Source organism: Oryzias latipes, chromosome 3 (assembly GCF_053564925.1).
Source record: "Oryzias latipes strain Hd-rR chromosome 3, Olatipes_Hd-rR_3.1".
Classification (NCBI taxonomy): Eukaryota; Metazoa; Chordata; class Actinopteri; order Beloniformes; family Adrianichthyidae; genus Oryzias; species Oryzias latipes.
The window spans coordinates 39,372,676-39,400,266 of NC_136239.1; the positions used below are offsets into that span (position 1 = coordinate 39,372,676).

General features: G+C 39.9%; 1 protein-coding gene across 1 annotated transcript in view; it reads left to right on the plus strand.

Annotated features, from left to right (window-relative positions):
- si:ch211-186j3.6 (neural-cadherin) overlaps positions 1-27,591 on the plus strand; it is a 445,044-nt gene that overhangs the window by 296,084 nt on the left and 121,369 nt on the right. Inside the window, exons 19-26 of the mRNA XM_023953704.2 lie at positions 683-1,351; positions 3,829-4,020; positions 5,121-5,564; positions 5,649-5,979; positions 7,315-7,408; positions 13,209-13,393; positions 20,541-20,770; positions 23,808-24,085. Coding sequence (XP_023809472.1) covers positions 683-1,351; positions 3,829-4,020; positions 5,121-5,564; positions 5,649-5,979; positions 7,315-7,408; positions 13,209-13,393; positions 20,541-20,770; positions 23,808-24,085 — 2,423 coding nt within the window. The remainder of the gene's footprint in view (positions 1-682; positions 1,352-3,828; positions 4,021-5,120; positions 5,565-5,648; positions 5,980-7,314; positions 7,409-13,208; positions 13,394-20,540; positions 20,771-23,807; positions 24,086-27,591) is intronic.

Here is a 27,591-nt window from a genome sequence, read left to right on the forward strand (position 1 = left end):
ATAATCTGCACAGATTAAAATGCCAGAAAAATACTCTGGCAGCTTTCTGCATGACACCACTTGACACAAACCCAGGATTTGTTTTAATTAAGTCAAATTCGTTCTACAGGCAGAGATGGATGACAGAAGGTCGCCTCACACATCCATGAGTGGATTCACAACAATGTTAAAAAAGCAAGCAAAATTAAAAAATCAAAAGCCTTTTGAAATGTTGTGCAATTATGTAAATGTACAAAAATTAATTATACTAAAATATGAAAGTTTACCTTGATTATTTATTAGCAGTTACAACAAAGTAGTTGCAAAGAAAAATCCTTGATGATAGAGACAATCTGGCTTCAAAAGGAACCTGCTCCCCTAAAAAAAACCTCATATTTCTGTTCAAACAGTTTACAGTTATTTTTTCAGGAAGAGCACTCCATAAAAGCCGGTAAACTGGGTTTTACATCGCACTACGGTTACTGCTCAGTTGAAGCACCTTTGCTTACATTGTAATTTGCTACGGTTGAGTGTAAAGGAGATAAAAGTGCACCAGAGGAAGAAGGGAGAGCTAAGGATGGAAAAATCAAATTTTCTACCAGAGTTCTGAACTACAAAGAGGCTAACTGTCAAAAAATCTTCCAAATCAGCAGAATTTCCATAAATGTGTCTGTCAAAAACTAAAGTGCTTGTTTTGTTTTAGGTAACAGCTTCTGACCCAGACAAGGATGCTGACCAAGAGGCGCTGCGGTACTCTCTCCATGGCCAGGGGGCAGAGAGCGAGTTCATAATCGACGAGGTGACGGGAAAGATCTACGCCCACCAGACTTTAGATCGGGAAGAGCGAGCTGTTTGGCGTTTTGTTGTTTTAGCAACAGATGAGGGCGGAGAAGGTCTGACTGGCTTCACAGATGTCATCATCAATGTGTGGGACATCAATGACAACGCCCCCGTCTTCACCTGCGCTCTCAGCTGCCATGGGGAGGTGGCAGAGAACTCGCCAATGGGGGCAACAGTGATGGACATGACCGCGACTGACCTGGATGACTCTGCAGTGGGGCAGAATGCTGTACTTTCTTACCGTATTGTAGGAACTGTTGATGCCACGAGCACCGCGGTAGGAGGAGTGACCCCGTTCTCAGAGGTGTTCAGTATCAATCCCACCACAGGGACCATCAGCGTAGGGATGGGAGGTCTGGACAGGGAGCAGGTGGAGTCGTATCTGCTGGTTGTGGAGGCCAGAGATGGGGGTGGGATGACAGGAACCGGAACTGCGACCATTCATATCAAGGATGTGAATGACCACGCTCCACGATTTATAGATCACTCGTGCCGGGTCAAGATCTCAGAAAGCGCTGAGCCTAACTCAGAGGTGAGTCAGCAGGATTTTCCTTTGATTTTTTTTTTTTCAACAGAAATTCATTAAACATCACAAAAGAAAACATGTATTGTTTGTGTAGAACATCTAGAACATATTTAACCATCCTACCTTTCTGCAAAGACTTGCAATCTTGGCTTTTTTCCATCATAATCTCCAAGCATTGACCTGTTGACTCTTGCTCTGGAGTGCTTCAGCTGGATTCTCTTCTCAAAACACTGTACTACTATTATTATGAATATGTTTATCAAGCAAAATATGTTGAAAACCCAGATAATCCAGCAGAGTTTAGAATAACATTTACAATTTGATAAGTCAGCCAAACCTTTATTTAATGAGGGTTGAGTATATCTAAACACTTCAGGATTTAATATCATACAACCTTTTTCTGGCTCAAAAAGTTGGACTCATCTCTGTAAAGAACACGGATTCTTCACATTCAAGCAGGGTTGCCTTTATTAGTGATTATTAAAGGGCCTATATCATGTCAAATAAACTTTTAGGTGTATTATAATGTTCATTCCTCACAAAAAAACAATCCAAAGCGGGATTTTGATCCATTCATGGTTCTCTGAGCTTTAGCCCCTCCCAATCCATGAAAACGAGTGGGTCCTCACAGGCTGACGTAGATAAGTGAGAACCGCCCCTTCCAGGAAGAGTCTGCGCTGTCAGCACCGCCCCCAGGCTAACACACCCACTTTCTCCATGGAGCTAGTGGTGCTCGGCTATACACTTTCATTTTATATGTAAATCCGTCTTTGCAAAAGTTCAGATGTTGTTTGTTTTCGTGGGCAAAACACTGACACGCTGCCGCGGCCGACTCTAGGTTGATATCATGAAATGGGCGGCACCCAAAAGGAGAGAAAGCCGGAGCCTCTGAGATCCAGTTGTCTTACTTCAGGGTAGAAAAATGATTTGCGAAAATAACTCATATTTCCTAATAAATTATTCTTCAGTGTGCCAAAGGTAATGCATTATCATGTATATGGAAATAGTTTTCTTCAAAAAGCTTAAGAAAAACAAGATATAGACCCTTTAGCAGTCTTGAGTCACAAAACCATTGACTGTGTAATACAACTGGACGGATCGTGTGTGATGTCACCGATAGAAAATGCTTCGCTTCGGGTTCCAACCAAATTAAGTCAATTTAGTCGCAGTTTTTCCGCAATACATCTGTCACCGTGTTGAAACCAGATGTCCTCATTAAGACGTGATTGGTCCATCTATGTTTCTATGGCAACCCCTGTTTTCAACCAGGAGTGAACATGTTAGATGGACCTTTCCACTGAAAGAGAATCTGTCAATCAATTGCTTCAAATATTTGACACCAAGTCATATACTTTTTTACTAAGGCATCTCTGATTGGTAAGTTTATATTTTTTTAATTACTTGCACTACAGCAAAAGTATCATGAAAAAAATTAGGATTAGCAATAACATGTTAATAAACGGTAGTAGAGCAAGAACAATGATTCCGAGCAATCGAATGACTGAGTAATGCCTGTTAATTTCTGTATAGAAGTCTATGGGATATTGGCTTTTTGATACCAGCGGGTACTTCCTATCTGAAATGGAAGGGGGAAGGGGTTGATCAGTCCAGTTCTCAATTACTGCCAATGCTTGAAACACATGTTTTCCAAAGAATTCACAAAGTATTCATCCAAAAAGAAAATCCATTCTCGTACTTTTTGGCCAACAGGCAAGGTTAGCTCTAAATATTCCTCGTTTCACAAGGGCATATAGCATTTTTGGCTTAGACATTTAGCTCTTTGTAATCCGAGCCCCTGAGTGTGCTTTTGACAGAAAAGAAGCTGACACATAAACTCCCGAAAAACCACAATCAAGGCGGCTGACTGGTTACAGAGTGAGAATCCAGTCATGCAACAAAACACAACGTCAATGAAATGAGTCACATACAATCAATAGAGGCTGCCACTGAGTTCAATCAGATGCTTGTATTTAAACCAATTATGTCTTTGAAGGCTATTATAGCTAAATGCTGTATAAGGTGTGAACATTATGTGCAAAAAAAGTATTTTTTGCCTAGTAACAATTCTCCAAAGGGTAATGTTTGCCCCCACTTATATATATGCAAATCAAATCAGCATACCTGTAGAATATATTAAGCAAATAGCTATAAGTCAATACATGGAGCTTGGGCAGGAGATGTTAAGAGTTGCAAATGTGTTTTGCAAACAGTTTGTCCTGTAAACAAAGGCTAATCAGCTAAATCAGACTCAGGCTCAGATGAAAACTGCAACACAAATTTTATGGTACGTGTATATACACACACATAAATATGTTGTATATATATATAACGTTGGTAAGAAACTTTTAGGTTCTTCACTTTTTCAATAAAATACTTATCCATTCCTTTTTTTTATTTGAAGGTAAACTATATTTTAACCTTCACAGTCATCTCAGTTTTTTTCCCAGCATCCATTATTTCCATCTGTCACTGCTCATTCTCAGGTTCTGGGGCTCTCAGCGGAGGACAGAGACACTGGGGAAAACGCCCAGCTGACCTTCAGCATCGTGGCTGGAGACCCAGAGCAGAAGTTCTACATGGTCAGTCACAAGCAGGAGCAGCGCGGCGTCCTGAAGCTGAAGAAGCGCCTGGACTATGAGCGGCACAGCGAGCAGAGGTTCAACCTCACACTTAAGGTGAGTGGGACTTCCGCAAATCCCAGCAGGTGTGTCATGTTTTCCTTTCTAAATCTACAAGATCTTATAAGTAAGCAGTGTATTTGTATGGAAAACATAGTCTTAGTTTAAAGTGTTAAAAAAAATATAGGCATAGACGAGCAGCAATGGCTGAAGTTTGTTTCCAATTGGATGCAGTTTCCAGAAAACGCATGAAAATTCCTGTAAATATTGTTTTTATGTAAGAATTTTATGCAAAAGTTAGTTGATTTTAAATTGTAAAACCAAAACTTACCATCACCTTTTCTGAAAAGGAAATTCTCATATGACAGATTCCTAATGATCATACGTTTCAAAAAGTTACTTCCATCTTCTTTAGATCTACTTTCAAAACATCCCCAGTGGGTCTTTTGATCGTGATTATGACGTTTTTAACCAAAAAAAAAAAAAAAAAAAAAAAAAAAAAAACAGTGCCGTTTTCGAGGGCATATTTTCTGCAGAGCAGCAGAAATTTATTCGAAATTTACCTCTGAGATGTGGGCGGTACCCTTCCTGCAGAGCAACCCCACTGCCCTTCCCCTCCTATTTATCAAAGCTTGTGGCCTGCACAACGTGTTTTCTATGTCACAATTTGGCTCCTTTTTCAATAAAATGTTTTGATTAACAACGATTTGAATAAAGAAGTACCGGTACTCAGAAATGCAAATTTAAGCTTAATTTCTGTTATAAATGTCATCCATCATCGCAAAAATGCAACAATAACATGTTAAAAACACCAAAAACAGAATTTTCACTGAAGTGGGTCTTAAACCTTTTTTTCAGCACTTTGTTATGGTTTTTGAACCAAACCATTAGAGTCCAAATTAAGGGTTTCTTTTTCAAATTCACAAGGCAGTTCTTGGCTGTGATCAACCTATGGATAATATTTAACTGTAAACTTCAATGCCACACAGCAGACACGCTGGGGGATGAGCGTATCTTGTTTTGCACTATATTAGATGGAAACAGAACAGTACGGATATGTCTCCATGAGACGAATAATCAATTACAGACAGCAACCCTCCATTATTTTAATTTGAAAACCTTCCTCCATAGCGGTACCAGTGTGATCTGTGTTTTAGGTGGAAGACCTGGACTTCTCCAGCCTTCTGCAATGCGTGGTAGAAGTTGAGGACTTCAATGACCATGCACCTGTCTTTATTCCACACTTCCTGTCACTGGCGCCACTGCCCGAGGACATCTCTGTGGGAACCAGTGTGGCCCGTTTGGTGGCCAGTGACTCAGATTCAGGCCAGAACCGGGACATCACCTATAGCCTGTCTGCAGAATCGGACCCTGACGGGCTGTTCACCATTGATCAGTCGGGTGTGCTGTCGGTTGCACGACCACTGGATCGAGAGAAAGTAGCACAGCATCACTTGGTTGTCATGGCAACCGATCACGGGGTTCCAGCACTAACAGGAAGTGCAACAGTTCAGCTGCCTCTATTGGATATAAACGATAACGGACCAGAATTTGAGGCTGCCTACAGCCCAGTAGTGTTTGAGAATGTGGCAGGACCACAGGTAGGTGGAGCTTGTTTTCCACGTGTGAATCTGATGCTGTGAAATTTAACAAATCAACAATTCATCCTCCGTCTCCTTGTTTAGGTAGTGAGGTTGAACCAAACGTCCACCCTTCTCCGAGCCATAGACCTAGACTCCCCCGAGAACGGAGCACCGTTCCACTTCAGCGTGCCTGCTGACTATCGCCATGGCAACGATTTCTACCTGCAGGATAACCTGAACGGAACTGCAACTCTGACTGCCCTGAGGACATTTGACCGCGAGCGGCAGAAGGAGTTCTTAATTCCTGTCGTCATAAGGGACAGTGGTCATCCAGCCCAAACAGTGACCAGCACTCTGACTGTGACCATTGGTGACCAAAATGACCACGAGCACGTGGCAGGCGAGAAACACATTTTCATCAACAGTCATAGAGGTGAGAGGGCTTTTTGTTCTCTTTAAGGGGGTGTTATGTTGGCATTGGATACCTTAAAAAAGAAAAAAATATGTTGTTTCTTTAAAGACATTTTCAAACCGTTTCTTTATATTTTTTTAAGGGTCAACAAATCAAAAATAAAAATAGTTATAAAACTATTAATTCTGTCTCAGTTATTTTTCTAAGTTCATCTGACTTTAATTTAGCTTTATGCTTGGATTAGTTTCATGAGTTGAATTTAACCTACTCAATGAACCAATTTAATAAAGTGGTAGAGTGTTTACCTTGAGACTGGGATGTCGTCAGTTCCAATCCAGTCAAGTCATACCAAAGACTAAGAATGGGACCCGACGCCTTCCTGCCTGACAGTCGGACGGTTAAATGGTTAACTTTGGACAAAGCTTTAGCTGTCCAGTAGACTTTCCAGTGTTTTAAAGAGATTTATTTTAAAATTGGTAATAATTCTAGCTTGGTCTGATTTGTCCTACCTAATGTGAACCTCATGTGAACAGGCAAAAATAAACTACATTAAATGGCTGCTGTTTGTCAATTCTAATAACTTGAATGTATAAAGATATATTTTAAACCTTTTATATATTTCTCATTTACCCTTGTGCTGTGTTTTGAAAATGTAATTTTAGAAATATGAAATAAAAACCAATACAGTAGTCCCTCACTATATTACAATCTAACATTTGTGATCTTGAGGTTTCGTGGGTCTTCATGTTCTGCGTCCTGATTGGCCCTTGACCTTATCAATTAATCTCCTCCATGCCATCTCTCCTGTACAAATGCGTTTTGAATGCTGCTTTCTCAGTGGTTCTTTTTGGCATCAGTGTGTTATGTCTGTGCATCACATTGTTCTATGTAGGTGTTACCTAAGCAAGCCCAGACAGTTTATCCCGCGGTTCATCACATCAAGCTCAGTCCTGTTTAGACCTCACAGCAAAGCTGTGCTATGAAAGACCTTTTCTACTGCTGAATCACAGTTGATCATGTTCATTGATGGTATTTCACTTAAAAAGACAGCACCTCAGTTCATTTAAGTTTTTTAAAGAGCTTCTAATAAAAAAAAATTAAAAAAACGTTAATAAAATCTGTCATTGAAATTGACGTTTTCAAAGTTTGATGTTTTTTTTTGAATAAATCACAATTAAAAGGATTTTTTTTAAACGCCGTCAAACAGTAATTTTATTATTGGGTCTAACACTGACCTAACACAAAACAGTGAAGCCTAAAGACTGAGCATGAGGCTTTTCTTTAGATTTGTATTTCTTGTACCATTTGCCACATAACCAGCATTAGCTCATGATGCGATTCATCCTCTTTGTGCAGGTCGAATGCCAACAACGGTGCTTGGAAAGGTTTACTCTCCTGACCCCGATGATTGGGACAACAAGACCTACGTGTTTGAAGGACACGTGCCAAGGTAAAGCATTCAGACCATCAACACTTTTACCTTAGACGTGATGGGAAAATCTGAAAACATGTAATCTAACTTAAATAGACGTAGAACATAGACAGAGTAGAAAGACAAACTTGTGGTTTATTGTTTGATTCACGGTTGTTAAGCTTTAAACTAACTTTAATTAAACATAAATGATTGCATTTTCTCAGTAAGGTCACCATGGAGTAAAAGGACCAAACTGATTTTTTTTTTACCTTAATGTAATCTGTTAGGACGTCAAATTGTGTAACAGAAAGTTCCTAAATAGACTATGATGATGGTTGGAATATTATCTGTGGCTCAAACTTTGAGGTCTTTGCCTCTCAAAGCACCTTCAGACACGTCTGCCTCACAAAGATACACACAGACTTATCTGAAAAGGCCTTACACCACGATATATGCTCTTTTTTATGCTTGCATGCAGATTATTTGGATCCAGTGAAAAAAGCTGGTTGAATCTGGATCACATAAGCTGTCTGGCAGGCTGAACAGAGATATATGCAGCAGAAAATATTAGTACTACTCAATATTATTCGATTCTAACTAGACAGTCATAAACTCAGTTAACCTAAAATTGAATCCAAACTCTAATTGTGTTGATTTCACAGCAACCATTTCTAAATTGCTTCCATTCATCTCTTTTTTCTGATTTTCTGCTGTCGTAAATCAGTTTAAAGATGAAATTCACTTTTTCAATTCATACAATAAAAGCTTTAAATAGCTTTAAAACTCTTTCAAAGCCAGCTTTGTTTGTTGACTTTTTCTCCTTTCTTTATTTATTAACTGTAAAAAGATCAACAGATTCAAACTCAGGTCACAATCTTTTGTTTTTGGGAGATAATCTTGATCTTTTTAATTTTCCAGTTTTGGACCAGTATCTAAATGTTTTTTGTGTAAATATTCAGGAAAAATTGTTCGTTTTAAGCTGCTGTTTTTTCCAAAAGAATTGGCGAATGAGCAAAATACTGATGTGGACGATTTTGTGTTTTATTTTGTCAGACAGCTGCTGTTTGGACTTGTTTAGTTTAATAGGTCTGGCAGAAATCAGGCTTTTCCACCAAAACATCCTGTTATTTCCAGTTTATTGATGATATTTATTTCTTTAAATCATGGAATGATTTGACCTTTCCAGGGTGTCCCCTGCCTCCGGTCATGAGTGGCCGGGATAGACTATGGAAGCTCTGTGACCCCGAAAGGGAACAAACGGATTTGAAAATGAATGAATGAATAAATTGGCCGTGGTGCAGCGGTAGGGCAGTCGACCCATGATCGTAATATCGCAGGCTCGATTCCCGCCTTGCACGCCTATGTGTCGAAGTGTCCTTGGGCAAGACACTGCACCCCACCTTGCCTCTGGTGGGAGCTTGGCGCCAGTGTTCGGCAGCGGAGCCGCCATCAGTGTGTGAATGTGTGTGTGCATGTGTGTGTGCATGGGTGAATGGGATTGTGACTGTAAAGCGCTTGGGGCCTTCGAAAGAGGGTAGAAAGCGCTATATAAGTGCAACTGATGTATAACTTTTATATTGAGTACATGGCGCACATATCACATTTAAATAACGTTATTGACACACGAATCATTAATGCATTGCATGTAAACAGGGAAATAATCACACGGTTCATGTTCTACGTTAAGGGACGTGTTCTTTGTGTGGTCTATTACTTCTTCCATGGTTTTAACGTGGTTAATTCGTGATACATCTGTGAAAATTTCACCTAAAAACCACAACTTTTCTCACTTTTTGCAATTCGATTCACGTATGACAAATTTTTATCCATGCAATATGCACAAAATGTTCATAGTGGCTGTGTGACACAGCCTTAAAACAATAGTTGAGTTTTTAAAGTGGTATCTAGTCTAATCCAAAGATAAAAACTAATTGATTGGATAATCTCTAGCGTCAGCCAAACTGTCCAATTTACCAACACTACTAAAAAGGCCAAATAGGCAGGGCTAAGACCACTCACATAACATATGACATATACAAATAAATGGTCAATGCACTGCAAAAACACTACATTTCACCTGTTTTACAGTCAAAAATATGCCTTAGAATTGTACTAATTTAAGTACACTATACCACGCAGTGGCCGAAAGCAAGACCATTTTTTGTCCAAATTTCATTTGTAGCCATAACCAATAGCATAAATGAGTTCATTTTCCAGAAAATACAGGAAAAACATTCTTTCCTTTCCATCTTTAGCTATGACCTTATTAAAAAAAAAACATTTAATTCATGTATACTATTAACTTGTAAAAATGTTGCCAGAAATGTTGAAACTCAATTGTTGGAGGATACATCCTCAGCTGTTTAACTTTGTTGAAGATTGCAGTAAAAAAATGTTTTCAGTGAACAATGTGGATTTGGGAAGCTTTCCAAATAAATGCAGGCTTGCAGTGAGATGCTGTTTGCAGCTGATGTCTCCCTCAAAGGAAACAAAATGTCTGAAATCTTTTAATCATATGAGAAGTGTAGATTTATTTGAAGCTTGAATTTTCGAAACAAGCACCTGCACAATCTGAACATGGAAATTACTCCACAGTTTAATGAGACTGCTCAGAAAATGATGCTGTTTCCTTGGAGGATTTGAATATTCTGTCTGGAAACTCTAATTAAACACATGAAAACAGTTATCTCCAGAGCTGCAGGAAGTGCCATATTCTCCACATCATCTGAAATGTGCTTTAAATTACCATCATAAATGGTTTTTTTATACTTCTTCATTTGTTTCTGACTCTCAGTGAGCCCCAATAATGTTTGCTGATGACACAGCAGTATTATCTCAAATCCTAATGGATTTGCAGTCGTCTCCATGGGGCTGAAAAACCATGCAGAGGAGGTGGTGCTGGACTTTCGGAGGCCCCACTACACATCAATTGTTGGGTGAAGAGGGTCTTCTGTTACAAATTCCTGGGAGTGCACAAAATCTCACCTGGAAAAACCAATATGTCTCTGGCAGTAGAAATTTCTGCACCTCCTCAAAGTCTGGAGAAAAAATGGTGTGGAAAAATAACTGATGGCCTCCCTTTTTCGGTCCAGGATAGAAAGTTCCATTATATACAGTATCCCAGCACTCCTACAGGAATGCCCCACAGATGGTGATTAAACGGCACAAAACACATCCCATCTTTACCAGATGACATTTTCAGGTCCCTATGGATAAACCTCACCCTGGACTTTTGTCTTTTTGCTCCTGTGGCCAATAGCTGGAGGTGGAGAAGCAGAGAACCAGACGGATGGAGGCAGCTTTTATCCTTGAACTGTCAGACTCCTAAACAAAATATAACTCCACACACAGAGCAGCTGTGTTACATAATTCACTTGTGTAATTAGATAGTGCAGTATGCGTCATTTCTAATTTTATTATTTTGCTCATTTCTTTTTAATGATTTTCATCTTTGATGTTCTTTTACGGAGTCGTTCTTTGTGATGTTCACACCAGCCGCGGCTCAAACTGTTCCCCTCTAAAACTATTCATGACAATAATAAACAGGCTGTGCTTTGCTCCTCTTAAAATTTTCATTTCACTAACACATTGTTCAATAAATGTAGACTTTGATTTAGAAAATTTTTTATATCTGTGGTTTAGTTAAAAGTCAAAAATAAATAAAACTCTGCGTTTGACAGAAAACATTCACAATGGAAACTAGTATGGAATATATATTTATATCTAGTTGTATTGTAGTCCAAACTTTGAGGTACAGGAGAATGCTGCATCTACACGATTTGTGCAGTGGAAGGAATCCACTGCCTTTGTTTTGCCTTGTTTTTAGTAAAGAGTCTGCCAATGGAAATAGAGTTTGGTATTGAGAATTTGGAATCTAGGTAACATTTATCAAGATAGGTTGTGGCAAAAATTAAATCTAAAAATTGGTTTTGAACACTCATATTTATATTTACACTCATATCTATCTACAAATCTGTGTTCTTTTAAGTCAACTGTTCTTATTTCCAGACTATAGTCATCTTAATGTTAGACAATAGTTACACATTCTAGAATAGAATTACCTTATAAATAATGTATGTGTATATTTACTTTCAAACTTTTGTTCTGCTTTTGTTAAATACATTTAAACTGTGTCATTATCAATCAAAGTCAAACGAGTCTATTTCTTGAAAACAAAACCGCTCACCACCACAAAAAAGATTCTGCTGAAAAATGTTACAAATATTACAGGGAAAAAAATATCCTTTTAGGATCAAATGACTCAACAGGTTCAGGATCAAATGTCTGAAATAATGATATCTTACTGATCGTTAATTTTGTCTTATATGAAGTTTGATAAGACCCTTTAAAACTGGTGAAATGTTATGTTTTTGCAATGTATTAACTATATATCTATAGATCTCATAATATAAAGTTGATGTATGGAAGACACCGATGAAGTTCTCCGGTTATTGCACACTTCCCTAATAAATAAAGTTTATTTATTAGGGAAGTGTGCAATAACCGGAGAAGGTGTGACCTCCTTTTTATATTTTGTTGTATATTTTTTAACATATCTTTCTTATATTGTCTTATTTCGCAGTTTTTAGTTTTCTACTCTTACTTGACTTTTTATTCAACCGGAAAAAATTGCACTGTAATTTCGTTGTATTGTGTTGTGAATTGTGAAGAGTTCTACAAAGGCATCAATAATCACGTCTCCGTGGTTCAGGAGATCACTCAGAGACTCTCCCAGTACGGTGAGGTTCACCATCTACTGCAGGAGCTGCGTCTGAATGACACTTTCAGCGGTACTTCTGTGTCTCTGTGACCCAGTCTGATGACTTGCTGTCCCGCATCAGTCAGATGAGTAAAAAACAAAAATAAGAAAAATAATATGAAGTTCAGGAAGAAAATGATCAGATTCTCCTCCATGTTGGGTTTGGACTCCAACTACTGATCACGTCATCAACATGTCATGGGCCAAAGTTGACTTCCTGATTGGTTAATGTGAATTCTTCACCAAAGTTCTAAACTGTGGACGCATCGCGCCATGTCGGAATTTTCGCTGCGCCTGACGCTCAAAATGTCTCACAGGCCCTCAGATCGCGTCTGTACACTGACTTTACGTTGAAACTCTTTGGGGCAAATGCAGCTTGAGGCTCCCCCTTCAAAGGTGAACCTCCTCTCTTCATCTCCCTCACAACCGCCTCTCCCCTCTTAGTAAACCCAGAGATCCTTCAAGATTTGATGCTGAAGGATCTACAAGAGTTTTACGACAAAACGCTCCTTTTTTTGCACAGTGCTCGACCCTCATGGGGGATTACTGAAAAGTATGACTTACAGCCTAAAACAATGTTAGCTACACAAATGTATCAACAAACAGACCCCTAGACTTTGCTGATCTGTTTGTTTTATTGTGGGATTTCTCACTAATGAGAATCTCAATGTGAGGCCGTGACAATGAAGCTCCTATTTGTTGCACGATGGCCTGTTTGAGAAGATCATGCTGTGAGCAGCAATGTTTATAATTCTGCTGTGGAGCTTTAGATGGATGGGTTTGCAGTTATGCAGGGCTTTAATTTCACTTGTCAGACCACAGAAAGGAATAATTTCTGCAGCCCCCTTTGAGATCTGCAGCTTGATGACTAATGAGCAGCCTGCAGGGGTTATTCCAGGATTGAACAGCTTGACCTTCTCAGGCTTCAATTCATTAAGGAAAGGTTGGACCATGCGGTGAATTCACTCGTCACCTGTGCTCAAACTACCATTCAGTACTGGGCATCAGTCTGAGCGACCCCAGTCCACCCCGAATAAACTGTGGTATTGGTAATTGCGCATTTGTTCTTCCCCTCAGCTACTTCATCCTGAACAAGCGAACAGGATTTCTAATAATCAAGGAAAACGCTCCTACCGGCACCTACCAGTTCCAGGTCCGTGTGTCCGATGGAGTCTGGCCTGATGCTGTCTCCACGGTGACTGTGCACGTGAGGGAGCTGAGAGATGATGCCATCTACAACTCTGGCTCCCTTCGCCTGGCAGGTAAGACTTAAGGCCCGTACACACCGGGACGAATATTCGCCAGCCGTTATTCGCCAGCGTTTTTATCCACGTTTTTTGTGTTTGTGTGAACATGCAATTTCATTCCCTGACATTAGATGGCGCTTAATATAAAACAGAAATACTCCTGTACACAAGGTGGCGCTGCGCAACTTAAGGCTTCTTAAAGTCGCTTTTCACTCAGAAGAAGAGAGCAAGTATTTACGCGCTTGTCAGAATCAAACAAAGAAAACATGAATATTTCAAGCACCAGTAGCTCCAACTGGTGCTTGGTTCGGGATATTTTAGAATGTCCGTCATTATTTCTTCGCAGGAGTGTAGACGCTACTTGGCGTCTATCTTCTTCGCTGGTATGTGTGCTCAGAAAGGCAGTTTTGTGTTTGAGCGCCCCCAAGTTGTGTTTTACTGTAACTTCAGAAGCTCCAGACACGTGTGCAAAAGCGCCGTTCTCATTGGTCGTATAGTTTTCGAAGCTGCGCGTCGAACCAAAAAAACGAACCCGGGGCGTTTTTTAAAAAGTGACGCTTTGACGCGTGGCTTTTTTTTCCGCGTCGGTGTGCACACTGACATTGGTGCCCTTTGTTTAGTCACGAGGCGTTAAACGTCGGCGAAAATCGCGGGCGAAATTCGTCCCGGTGTGAACAGGCCTTAACTTTTTGGCAAATGGATGCAGAATAAATCAAATCAAATCAAACTTTATTTCTAAAAAAAACAAAACAACGCAACAACCACGGATTAAGCCGGCAAGCCCCGAGACAAAGATCCCATAAGAAAACACTGGGACTAAAAGAAAGTTAAAATTGGATACTTATACATTAATTTGTGGGGAAACACTTCCTAGAACACCATCCAGTGTTCTAGAATGTTCTAAGAATGTTCCCTTTGGATTCTTTGAATGTGGAAAAACAACATTGGGCTGAACTTTAGGAAACTAAAATGTGAATGGATTTGACATTCATTCTAGTTTACTTGTTTGTTTGGACACATATTTCATTTACACTTGATGATCTTGATGAAAATCCAAGGATTCTGGAAATCTTCAGCCCCTCTGTTCAGTACCAGGTATTTCTCTCTGAGTCACACTGCTGGAAGTTGGGCTAAAGATGTCCTGGATCGAATTTTAGTCAGCGAATCGGATGTTTAAAAAATGAACCAATAGTTACTATGAATCAGATCGGCAACAACAAATTTTGATATGGATTGGATTGTAACACCCCAAATGCTCAGTTAAGATTGTTCAAAAGTCGTGTAGAAAAGGTGCTTTTGTTATTGTGCAAAGCATAGAGAAGCTTGTATGGATTGTTTCTTCATCTTTGTCTGATAATAACAACAATGGGAACGAGGCCTTACGGTAAGTCTTGGTCCTCTCTTTAGGAACAACTAAAAGTCCGGAGAACCTCAGGGTCAGTGAGGCTCATCATTTAAAGACATCATTGAGATAAGAAGCCTCAAGACCAATAAAACTTTTACAAACCATTAAAACAATAACGTTGATGGTCTTGTTAATTCAATATTTTTTTTTCCTTTTAAACGGTCCTCCCTCTGTTATTGGCGTTCCTTGCTCGTGGGGTCTCAGTTGTCTTCTGCTGTACTTACATAGGTAAAATAATTAGTGTTGGATTTGCTCAGGCAGCACATTCCTCTCACATGTTGAGCTGCATCCATCTTCACCTGACGCGCTGCAGCGCTCCGCACTAAATTCACTTTGGAGGAATGGGACATGGTTGAAGGATTTTAATGATTTCACAGATATTATTATATGTTTAATGGAAGCGGGCGAGGAGGCCAACCGACGCCTTCAGAAGGAGCGCAGAACGAGAATGGAGGAAGGAAAAGCTGCAAGTGAGAGTCAAGCCTCATGGAAGCTGATAAAGAGATTTTCTTCTCATTCTGAGAGTGAGCCGAGGCAAATTAATGGGCGGCAAATCCAGAGGCGGCGTGTTGGGAAACACATTTGAATATTTGTGGAAGAAAGCAGCGGCAGGACGGATTCCTGAATTCTCCTCGGAATCTTGTTTATTATTTTATTTATTCATGAAAGTATGGATCTTAAATTGTATTCACAAACATTTTTGAGACTCTCAGTTCTCATTTGTGCAGCATATAGGGGAACTGATGGGTCAGTGGGGCGTTTTCTTCGTTCAGCACTTCAGATAACCTCCTGCCTTTAAACAGTGCTGTGCCGCATCTTCTGAGGATGCAGTGGAAACTTGTGGCAGAACTGGGAATATGTCACTCACAGATGTGAAAAATACACTGACATCAACCCGTTGTAGGATTAAAATAACGCAAGGTCATGTTAAAGTTTAGGCCATTGGGCAGTTTGGGTGGTTTTAGGCAGCAGCGGTTGTTTCCAGGATTGCAGGTTTCCACATGGAGCTGTGGAGTAAACACTCATTGATTCTCAGTCGCAGGGATTATGAAAATATTCTACTTAGAGCATTACTTACACCCTCCTTGACATTTTAAATCCCATTTCAAGAACAAATGTGGAATGCAATAAGGAAGCTGAGAGGAAGTGCTCGTTAAATCTGCCTTACTGAGATTAAGGCTCCGTCTCTCTGTCCCTCCTGCGTTCTCCATATTGATGAAAAGGTAAAAACGTGGTAAACAAAAAGTCCTTCAAATGTTCCCATATTGCAGGAAAGAAAACCTCACTGTGAAACTCATTTAATGACACAGTGAGCACAAACCATGAGGACCTTTTGTGTGTTTACAGAAAACTTTCCTGGTAGCCTGGCTTACTGTGCTGGTAGGTTCTGATTCTGGTAACTCCAGCCTCACTTTTGTTTTTTTTTGCTGCTGTAGAACACACGCTGCAGGGTTTTGTGCAGTGTAATGCATTTTTTCCCACCGCAGTTCTAAGAATTAGTGGTTAGGAATAAAAATTCATGAAAACAAGACCTTAAAAGATGCATCTTTTTAACTTAACATTCACATACGTAGTTCTGTCTATTATTAGCCACAGCCTTTCCTTTCTTTTAATGTTTGTATCTTTTATTGTTTTTTGTATTTTTATTCTATCTGGTTTTATGGCTTTTTATTGTTTTAACCTGCGAAATTGTATATATGTCTTTTATGTCAAGCACCTTGTGCTCTATTCTATGAAAGGTGCTCTGAAAAGAAATGGATGGATGTTAAATGGATGGATGGATGGATAGATGGATGGATGGATGGATGGATGTTAAATGGATGGATGGATGGATGGATGTTAGATGGACGGATGGATGGATAGATGTTAGATGGACGGATGGATGGATAGATGGATGGATGTTAGATGGACGGATGGATGGATAGATGGATGGATGTTAGATGGACGGATGGATGGATAGATGTTAGATGGACGGATGGATGGATAGATGTTAGATGGACGGATGAATGGATTTATTTATTGTCTCAAAAGAGAGTAAAAACCAACATTGCCTTTTCCTTTTATCCCTAAAAATAAGAAAATTATTCTTTTCTTACAAGTTTGCACACATCTTAAGCTTTTTTAATGCATGTCGTGTCTTTATTCTTAGAGATATAAATATTTTAAAAATCCTAGACACATTTTTATACTAGGATTATTGTTGCTAAACTTTCCTAATGGTTTTTTTTTATGCATGACGAGAAACATTCTTTTTTACCTCATAATTTATTTTTTGCAGTGTTTCTACAGACATGAGAACTCCCCGTTGAACATTTCGCCTTCGTTGGATCCGTTTCTGTGAGCCAAAGAGATGGCTGTGTCAGAAAAAATTGTTGATTATTTATCAATTAATTTTTCTGAAACTCTCGGATTGTTCCCAACTCTTGTACAGCTGAGCTTTAGCATTCTTTACATTCTTTCGCCTGCCGCAAATCTAAAACCGTTTACGCAATCATACATAATTCCAGCAGATTGGGAAGGGGAGAAAAGCAGCCATTCGTTGTTTTGCACAATAATGCAGATATGAAAGGCTTCCTTTGGACCAGATCTAGGTTTATTTCAAACATGTAAAACAAAACGTGCAAAGCTATAACAAATAATTATATAAAAAGTAATAATAATCATAAAGTGTTTCATAAGAAAGAAAAGTCTCTGTTAGACTGAACTCAAAAATATACATTTGAAAAGGGGATAGGCAGAGCCATTGCTTATCTAAGCCTATATCCCTTTATCTACTTTACACATTTTAAACAATAATAATCCACATAATTATATTTCTCTCCACAATGAATATTTCCAAGTAGATAATGTGGATATTTCATAAATTTTTTCGTCCAACTTGTATTTTAACAACAGCTCTCTGCGTCAGAATCAGTTGATTCACGTTGATCATGTAAACGAGTTACGGTTTGTCAGTGAGTGTGTTTTTTAAATGTTAAAGGGTTAAAGTCCCACTCCAAGCATCTTTTGATCTATTTTGAAAGTGCTCCTTTAATTATTTTTATTATTATGTTGTTTTTTTCCAAAATCTTGTGTTGTTTTCTGGGACATAGTTTCTGCAGAGCGACATCAGAAGTTTGCCTCTGAGTTGTGGGCGGGACCGTTGGCGCAGAGCAAACCCCGCCCACCCTCTTTCTGAGAGATCAGAGCAGGGAGCTTGTGGCCCACCCAGTGGACAAATAAGCTCTTTTTGATTTTTGTCTGCTCCGGATTCACAACAATTCGACTAAAACACTTATAAATCCTCATAAATTTCCTTTTTTTTAACTCCATAATTTTCACTTTAAATAAATGTCACCACATTTTTATGCCTAAATGCAGCAGATTTCTATTCTGATGGGTGTTATGTCTTTGTGAGGGAGCGCATCTAATAAGATGACCATGACTGTCTTATAAACCATAATGCAGTGATGTCACACTGACATAATCTTCTTCTAGTAGGAATATAAGGACAAAATAAAAGTTGCTTTTGGTGATTTTTTTTTGTAAAGTTGAGTCTCAACGTTTTTAACTTTGTTGTTTTTAGAAAATTTCCGCTCCACTTCAAAACTTTGAACAAAAAGGAACCAACAGCCTCAGAATAACTATTGTGTTTGTTATTTCCCACTTCTTGAATTCTCTCTCACTCTAGTATACATGTACAGGAGTGATATTTATTCCTCTTTTGCACCTCTTTGTGAGAAACTCGAAGCCCACAGAGAGCAGAGTGTCTGTACACCGCCTCCAATCAAGCCGTGGGGAAGGGGAAAGCGAAAGTGAGTCGGTAGGCTGGATCAAAGCCAGGTGCAATGCTGCCGCTCTGTATTAGGAGTTACCAGCCTTCCTCCAGCCCTCTGAGCTGTCTCTCTGTCTGCCCGTGTCCTTGTTTCTCCAGCTGGAGCGACTGATGGGAGCCGACATTCGCCTCAATCCCTCACACTGTATCTGCTCACCCTGTTTCCAGCTCCTAATCTGGTCTTTTAATGCAGACGCTCCGTCTCCATTTTTTTCCCCCACTCAGCCGCCTAATCATCTTTCCCAACGAATTCTCTCAGCCGCCTCGTACCGTCATGTTGTTGACTCCTATGTTGACAAAAAAAAAAAAAAAAGCGTTCTTGCTGGAAAATGAAATATTTTAAAGTCCCTTGTTTCCTGCTCTTGCAGTAGGTAAAGCTGAAGATCTAAAGTCTCTGGTGCACTTTAAAAGTCTGCGTTTAAAAAGCTCCATAGAAATTGACACATTTTATGCAACAATAAAGGGCATCTGTGGCAACTGTGCCACAGAGCTAAAAATAAAAAAAAAGCTTCTTCTCAAGTTTGTTTCTGTCCAATTATAACATCTTACGTATACGTTTCACTAAATATTTTAGTGAAAGAACAAGCAAACAAACTGGCATTTGTCTGAAAGTATATAAAGAACGGGTGCAAATGATAACACTCCATTTGGGATTCATGACGTTACAATTAAGTGTTTTATGAACATCTTTTTAAATAATATCATGCATCTAGTCTGATTATAGACTTTTATGTGCGATGCTACATGAAAAGGTTCATATATAACATTATGAGGCTCCTTTTCAAGTTCGTAGTTAAAGAAAGTAGTGTTCAACTTTATGTGATTTCTTTGGTTAAAAAAAAGGGAATGATTTGAAATGTATTGTGCTTTTAAGGTACTTCTTACACACACACGTTTCACGTTGAGGAAATTAGCTTTTTGCATCCTGAAGTCCTTTCAATATCCCATAATTAAAGTCACTGAAGGTTGCTGTCCTTGGTGACCTTCCTCATTTATTTATTTTGTTTAAGCTTGAAGCCAAATTGCAATGATCCTAATGGCTGCAGCGTTCCCACATCCAATAATTTGCTTGGGATGAAATTTTCCAACATACGTTATCATTGCGATTGCACGTCAGAAAACAACTTAAGATGCCATCAATTTTGCATTCAACACAGCCGCCATCAAATCACGCTGCCCCGCAAAAGGGGTGCAATCCTACATTAAGTAATGGTGCAGGTAGACGGCTCCGTATTCATCTTCATAAGCTCGGTTTCTGTCATGTCTTTCTTCAGTGTTTTATGTTGCGACTTGGAAAAGGCTCTGGAAGCGCCACATGCATTAAAAGATTGCAAAGCTATTATCCTTATTATCTTGAGCAGAAGGCCACGTCAGACGGCCCGGTTCCTCTCCCGTCCACTCTAAACTCTCTGCTCACATTTAGGATTTTTTCGGTTACTGATTTTAGTTTGAAGTCTATCTGCTTCAGCGTCGTAACTTTTAGACACATCTTGCTTTATTATGGGATGTCGTGAAGTTCAGAAGGAAGATGAACTTCTTCTAATGTATTCTGTGTGAAACATCAGAGTTAAGCTGTAAAGACTTTATAATCTCCTTAAAGCTTTATTTCCGGATGGTCTCCATTCCAGTCTGAGCTAAAAAAAAAAAGAAAAAAAAAACGGAGGATCTCGTTAACATCTTACCAAAAGCCAAAGATCCACTGCCTTCTGCAGCTTAGACACGATGCTGTACTTGTTGCACTGAAATGAAGCCAGATAAACAATGCTAAACTCCTTGATTCTATTCCATATGATGGTGACGTTAGTGGTTGGGTTGCAAGTATTCCTTTCTAACAGAGTTTCTTCATGATGGATGGATTGATGCATAAATGTAGAGGCTTTTTTATGCTCATTTTAAACCACTTGGTTTTCCTTTGACGTCCGTTTGGTTCGTGTTTTCCTCAGACGTCACAGCAAAGGAATTCATTGAAATGAGGGGGAAGCATCGCAGTCGCTACGAGCTGCTGGTGGACTTCCTGTCAGAGATGCTCTCCGTTCCGCCGGATGATGTCAACATCTTTAGCCTGATGGATGCGAAGGACAGAATGCTGGACGTTCGCTTTGCCGTGCATGGAGGCCCCTCCTTCCTGCAGCCTGAGAAGATCCATGGGTATCTGGCAGCCCACAAGCAAAAGGTAGGTCACCTTTTCCTGTTTTTTTTTTTTTTTAAATCCGTCCATCCATCCATAAATTTCTGCCGACTCAACTCTTCTTTTTCTTAGAAGATTTAATCCAGGTGATCATGTGTAGGGATGTGTAAGGATTTTGAACCTGGGGAAGACTAAGATATCATCATGGAGCCGTGCCTTCTTTGAGCTTTGATCTGTCCCAAAAACATAAATGAAGGTTATTACATACAAATCAAGGATGTAATTTAAGATAAAATAACATAAAATAAGAGGACTACTTTCAGGAAAAAGCATTACAAAGCTTCCCAAAATCTGTAGACTGCTGGTGGATATGAAGGGGAGGAGGTTTAGTGACACTTTGGGACTGGATAGAGATGGAGATGGAGATGGGGGCAGGAAGAGGGTTTTCCCGGAAGATGGGGAGACAGAATAGGAGAAAACCACTGATTGGCTTAATTAAAACCCTTACTGTTGTCCCAAAGAGGTTAGAAAATTCGTGAATCGAGGTGACGCCATGGTAAACTCCACACCCCACCAAGTGAAAAGTGTTGACATGGATCTTCCTATTGAAATGATGCAAGAAAATCAATCCAAACGAAGAATCATACATTTAAATTCACAAGCAAGTGTAAAGAAAAGGGGATAATTGTATCTTTCCTTCTCGTCATGGTCATGTTGATGGAGGAACAGATTGATCTAATATTCTTCCCCATCGTTATGTCGTTAGAGTGCACACAACCTTCTGCTCAACTCTTACATAAAGCTGAGCCTATATTTAGACTGACATTTATTGGAAAATGAAGGGTTGTGAACTGAAATCTCTTAAATATACATTAGCAAGTGAAATGAGTGAAGGAGTGACACAAGTGCCGTGGCTTTGCTTTTCCGATGGCTCTTTCTATTTTTGCCTAATCCATCAGAACGGTCCGATAAAAAGCGGTTTGTGACATATTCCAGTGAAAAATCCAGTTTTGATGCGACACCCCCTGAAGTCAGCAGGGAGCTGTCTCATCAGTACAGGAAGCAATCGTTATTTCTTTCTGTAATGAGAACATTTTGGGATCAGATCGTTTAGCCACCAATCCAATGTTAATTCTCACCTCTCCTTTGCCTTTTGGCGTCCCCCATCGTCCACCTTCATCTTCCTGTGCATCCTCCTTGCTCACACCAGCCCCCGTCATATGTCCTCTGTATCCATGAATCTAGTCTTGGTGTTCTTGGCAGCTCCAACCTCAGCATTCGTTCCTCTTATTTTAGAATTTCTTAAAAAGGTGAAGCCAAAATGTTCTGGTCACTCTGCTTTAATCTGAAAAATAAAATCCTCTTTTTAATTGGATTTTTTTCAAGTCAGGATGTCTGTCTTTTAAAACAGAGTTGAAGCTTGTATATGTCTGAATCCCAGTTCGTCACATTGAAAGGACAGGATATGTAACGTTAAAACAGGTGACATCATTAGCCAAAGGCTCCAGTCAGACAGCATTTCATGTTTCAGAAGGCCGAGTGGAAGTAGGTGTTTCATTTCCAGACTGCGTCATAGGAGGTGAACTTTACATCTCAGACAGAAAGCTGACCCTCGTTGTCAGCGGGAATGTACAGCCAAACTGGATTAGCATTTACAAACCTGCTCAGGAAAAAAAGAATTCCAGCTCGGCCATGATCAGACCAGTCAGTTCAGGTGAGTCACTCCTCTCAGCCTTTGGCTTCTCTCCCAGTTCTGCTGCTCACCTCTTGCCTCATACAAAGAGGGATTGGAGTTGCAATGAAAGTGGTGCAACCGTAAGGATAAAATATCTGAAGGAGAATTACGGCTGAAAGAAAGATGTGTAAGTGGAGAGGAATGGGCTTTCAGGTGTGATTTGTGAGAAGGGGGCAAAGCGTTTCATCTGAATTCAGCCAAGATTTCAAGTGGAGGCATTGATCAGAATGAGATGTGAAGCGTGGTGGTGGGGAAGGAGGTGGAGAGGGTGGACGAACACCAGTGGAGGAGGATTGGTGGACTAGAATGGAAAAGGGACGATTCCTAATGTTCCTAATTCTCTCATAAGACCATGGACGAAGAGGAATAAGGAAAAAATAGAATGCCCTTATTCACTCCATCCATTGGTTTCTCCCTGCAATGGCTCAATCTTTCCACTTTTAATGATTCATCAGTTTTCAATTTCTTTAAAAACCACCTTCGTGTTTCTTGGATGTCAATCTTCATCTTTTTATTATATTAATGGAGTCTCGGGCTATAAAAGAAGACAGCAGATTCCTTGAAATGCACAGGAACAATAGACAGAGGAACAATACATCCCTGAGGTCTTGGCTTTTTTTTGTTCTTCTTGCATTGCAGGAGTGGACATGTAGTCCTCCGTGCTTATCGGAACACTCACATTTGGAAAATGGGTATGAAATATAGGGAGTGCAAGCATCTTTGTAGACTCAAGAGCTTTTTGGTTTCATTAGAAGAAAGAACCCTTACCTTAAGAAACATAAAGTAATGGGGGAGGGGGTTCTAGTTTTTCTGTTTTCTGCATTAAAACAGAAAAAAGATAAAACTGCTTAGGAACCACAGAGCAAAGACGGGGAAATGTTTACGTGTTAATTCTACTCTGATGAGACATGAGGGAAGTAAGGAAGCTTCATTTTGTTCAGCACCCTTCACAGATAGAATCACAAAGGGCTTCACAGAGTAAAACAAATTAAAACAGAGCAAGATTAAAACAGTAAACAAAAGAGATAAGAGAACAATTAACTAACAGCTCTTTCTTACATCGCTGCAGTGTTTGTCACCCAAACGGATGAGGACGAGGCATTTCAAAGACTCAAGGCTGCTGCTTTGTAAAAAGCGAGGTTTCATTATGAGTCTTGAGAACCTTAAATAGGTTCAGAACAGAGTACAGAAGGGGACGAGTGGAGACACATGGTACCAACAGTTGGGAGCCACAATTAGCATCAGCATCATGTTGCCTGCGTTGATTTTTTAAAAGGGAAAACCCAACTTAACATTTTCTAAGTTGTTTGATTTTGTCATTTTTTTCATTTCTCCTTCCATCCTCAGCTCCAGTCATACCTGCAGATCAGCGTGTTCCAGATCCGCGTGGACGAGTGTTCCAGTTCAGGGTGCGGCGGCTCGGGCGGCTGCTCCAGCCTCCTGAACGTTCGGGACACGCCCACAGTGGTGGATTGTGGGACCATGAGTCTGGTGTCGGTGACGGTGGAGTCCACGGCCGTGTGCTCCTGTCCCGGTAGAGAGCAGGTCCATCAGTCCTGCGCCTCGTATCCCAGAAACCCCTGCTTCAACGGCGGGGTGTGTGTGGACACTCAGCATGGATACAAGTGAGTGCTTCTGACTCTGAATGAGGAACTGCAAAGAAAACATCCACCACCGCTGTAACAGACAACTGAGGAACACACTTCAGTAGTTCTAGAGGTCAAACATCACCAAATGGAGCACAAGAGACACAGTTGAGGCGGTTTATCCTGCAATGATTCAAACAATTAAGGCAAAACATGGAAATATCACATTTTTAGAAGGTTTCCCTTCAAACCAAGAGATGCTATCATGGGAATGTGTCTTACAAGTCATAGTTTTCTTCATTCTGCTGTGGATTTTACGTTCACCTCTACAAAGGGGAGAGATTTCAAAATGATTGAGAAATACAAACATTTCTACTGGCATTGTGATTCTTAGATGCCTCATTAAAACAATACGGTATCAGAGGAGCCAAAGCCAGCTTGGCAGAACAGTCACCTTAAGACTGCAGGTCATGGATGCAGCTGTGGATATTTAGTATTTGAACCTGATGTGAACGTAATGCACAAAACATCACGAAAACCAAGATGATGATAGAGTAAAATGATTTTCTTTTTTAGGAACACTAGGTCCTTCTACACATACAACTTTTGTTTTTTTTTAACTTGTCCTGTCCAACAGCTAGGCAGGCAGATGAGAGCTGATGGCCTCTTGTGTTGGACATATTTTACTTTAACAAGAGAGGTTATTAATCTTCAGACAAACCAAAGGTATGTCTGAATAAACCCCTTTTGTAATTGAGGCCAAACTTTATTCATGTCAACCATGATTGAAAATCTTTGGTGTTGGACCGGACGGAAAAGGAAAGAAGGGAAGAAGAGGGAGGGATGTCAGAAGGGGGGGGGGGGGGGGGGGGTGATAGTGAGAGGGGGGGGTAAGACCATGAAGCAGCATAGAGCAGACAGGTTTACTGGTTGTTTATCATTACGGTACGGTTCAAATGTAGTACAAAAAGGGCGGGGCCTGTTCACACACACTCAAATATTATCAACACACCTGCTAGCCGCAAAAATGTCCACATGTCAACATGTACACAAAATAGATAGTGTTCACGAACGCATACCTATGCCTTTAAACCAACTAATGTGAAATCTTTCATTCATTCAATCATGCAAACTATTAGTGCTACACATACAACTTTAACAGCAATAATAACATTACATCTGTCCAAAGTCCTTTAAGTCCCTTTAGTCCCATATCTAAAAAGCCAGAAAAACATTTGGCTTTTGTCAGGCCTCCAGACTCCAGCTTCTCTGTGATTAACCTCCTCTATGTGGGAAAAAAAAAAAACCACGGGGCCGTAAATTCAGCCCCGCCGCTGTTGATGGCGCTAACATGCTGGACCTCATATTTTAAACGCAGCTCTCAGAGTGTTTTACTATGTGTTGGATGAAGAGCAAAACAGCCGTCATATTATTTTGACAGCTGCAAAAAAAATATGGCAGAAATGGACATGCAGAACACAAAGAAAGACAACTGTATCTCCAGTCAACAAACCGGGTGAACTTTCCCTCATTAGGTCTGGAGAACCTTTGTTTTTCCTCACATGTCTGATTTGACAGCAGATTATGCCGACTCTAAATGAAGCTGTTTACGCTGAAGGGAAACTGAAACCACAGGAAGCAGATTAAACGGCTGACATTCATCTTCATCCAGTGGAAGAATTTAACATGCAACTAACTTTGAGGCGCTCGTCATGTGAGCGCATCGTTCAGTTAATGGATGAATGTTTATTTGCACACTTGCTGAAATATTTCCATAAACAGAAAATGGAAAATGATGTTTTATTCTGGTGGTAAAATGAATTTGGGGTGATTCAAACTCATTACATATTTTGTTTATATTTCCACAATCAAAACCTGAGAGCAGGGACCCAAATCAAAAGCTGCACGAAGCTGCAACCCACCAGCTCTGACATAAGACTGATCTAGATGCGTCTCCCTGACCTTCTGCAGCTGCTGCTTATATCCTCCAGAGCTGGAGTCTTCAGAGCTCACAAACTCATAAAAAGCTGACAAGAGAAAAGCTTTTCCCCACAGGGAGGAGCGCAGTGCTGTTCTCCTACGGCAGTTTCATCTTTTAGACTGAATTATCTACAGGTAGACCCTAAGACGTGTTACTTTACAATGTTCGAAATGGAAGAGATACTTATGTGCTGTAGGAAGAAATGCAGCAAACAAACAAGTGAAGCACATTTATGTTTAGCCTTATTTTGGTTTGTAGATTACAAAAAAATCCAAATGTTTTTTTAGTTTTAACTTCAATCTGATGAAGCATTTTCATCATCCAAATGCAAAAACATAGTAAGTCCCTGTTCAACACTCTGCTCAGACTCAAAGCATCAAATCTGCATAAATTGGAGGATATGAATGAAATCTCGTTAGTAATTTAATGTGTAAATAAAGGATACTGACTGAAAAAAAATGATTCTAAACATTTGATTATTACAATGGGATCCTTAAAACTATAACTGCTATTAAAGCAGAAATTAACAAGACTTAAAAACGTATTGACCAAACACATTCTCATCTCTGTGGAAGGTTCAGATGTTTTTAAATATTTTCCTTACAATTGTTTTTTTTACTCACATATTTATTCATGAAAGGTGAGAGCAAAGGATCTTTTTCAAGGATACACATGTCTATATTTGCTCCTGAGTAATTCAGATTCACCTGTGGCCACTGAGCAGCTCCACTGTTTGCTCACCGACTGCACAGACGTAGTGGTTTGCAGTCCAGCCTCAGAGCTTGGGAAGGTCGGGGTTCAAATCCCGACTGGGTTCTTTCTGTGTAGACTTTGTTCTCTGTGTTTTCTCCGATGTCCTCCCATAGTCCAAAATACAGGTTGATTTGTGATTCTAAATTGTCCACAGGTGTGCAATATAAATGTTACTTTGCGTTTATACTGAACGTGATTTGTGCATCATATTTGCAACACGTGTGGGAGGAGCTACCGACAAATGATTTTAGCCTGAACACTACATGCAATAATCTACTATGCATGGAAGACATGGATGTGTGTCTGAATGACGGCCACCTTCCGTGGTGTTTCCGTGTCTCTGGGACCCAGTATGACGACTTGCGGTCCCGCATTAGTCCAAGTAGGGAAAGAATAAAAATAAGAAAAAAAATAGAGGAACTTTTTATTATTGATTCGATGAAAATAAGAAAAAAATATCATAAAGTTCAGGACAAGAAAGATCAGCTTCTGATCTGGATTTGGACTCCACCCACTGATAGCGTCATTGTACTTGTCGTGGCCGAAGCTAAGTCCCTAATTGTTTGACACAACGCGCCTTCCTCGCCAAAATTCAATTTTTTTTTTTTTACTCTGGATGCACCACATCTCTCAATTGCACCTCAACACTCAAATCCCTCTGCTTCCGGACTGAGGCGCCCCACACTCAAATGGCTTCACAGGTCCTCAGATCACGTCTGTCATTCACTTAACATTGAGATGTGGTGACTCTGTCATGCTAATCGCGTTTAGAGTGCTGTAGCTTTAGGTGTGTGCTTGTTTGTCTGTGCAA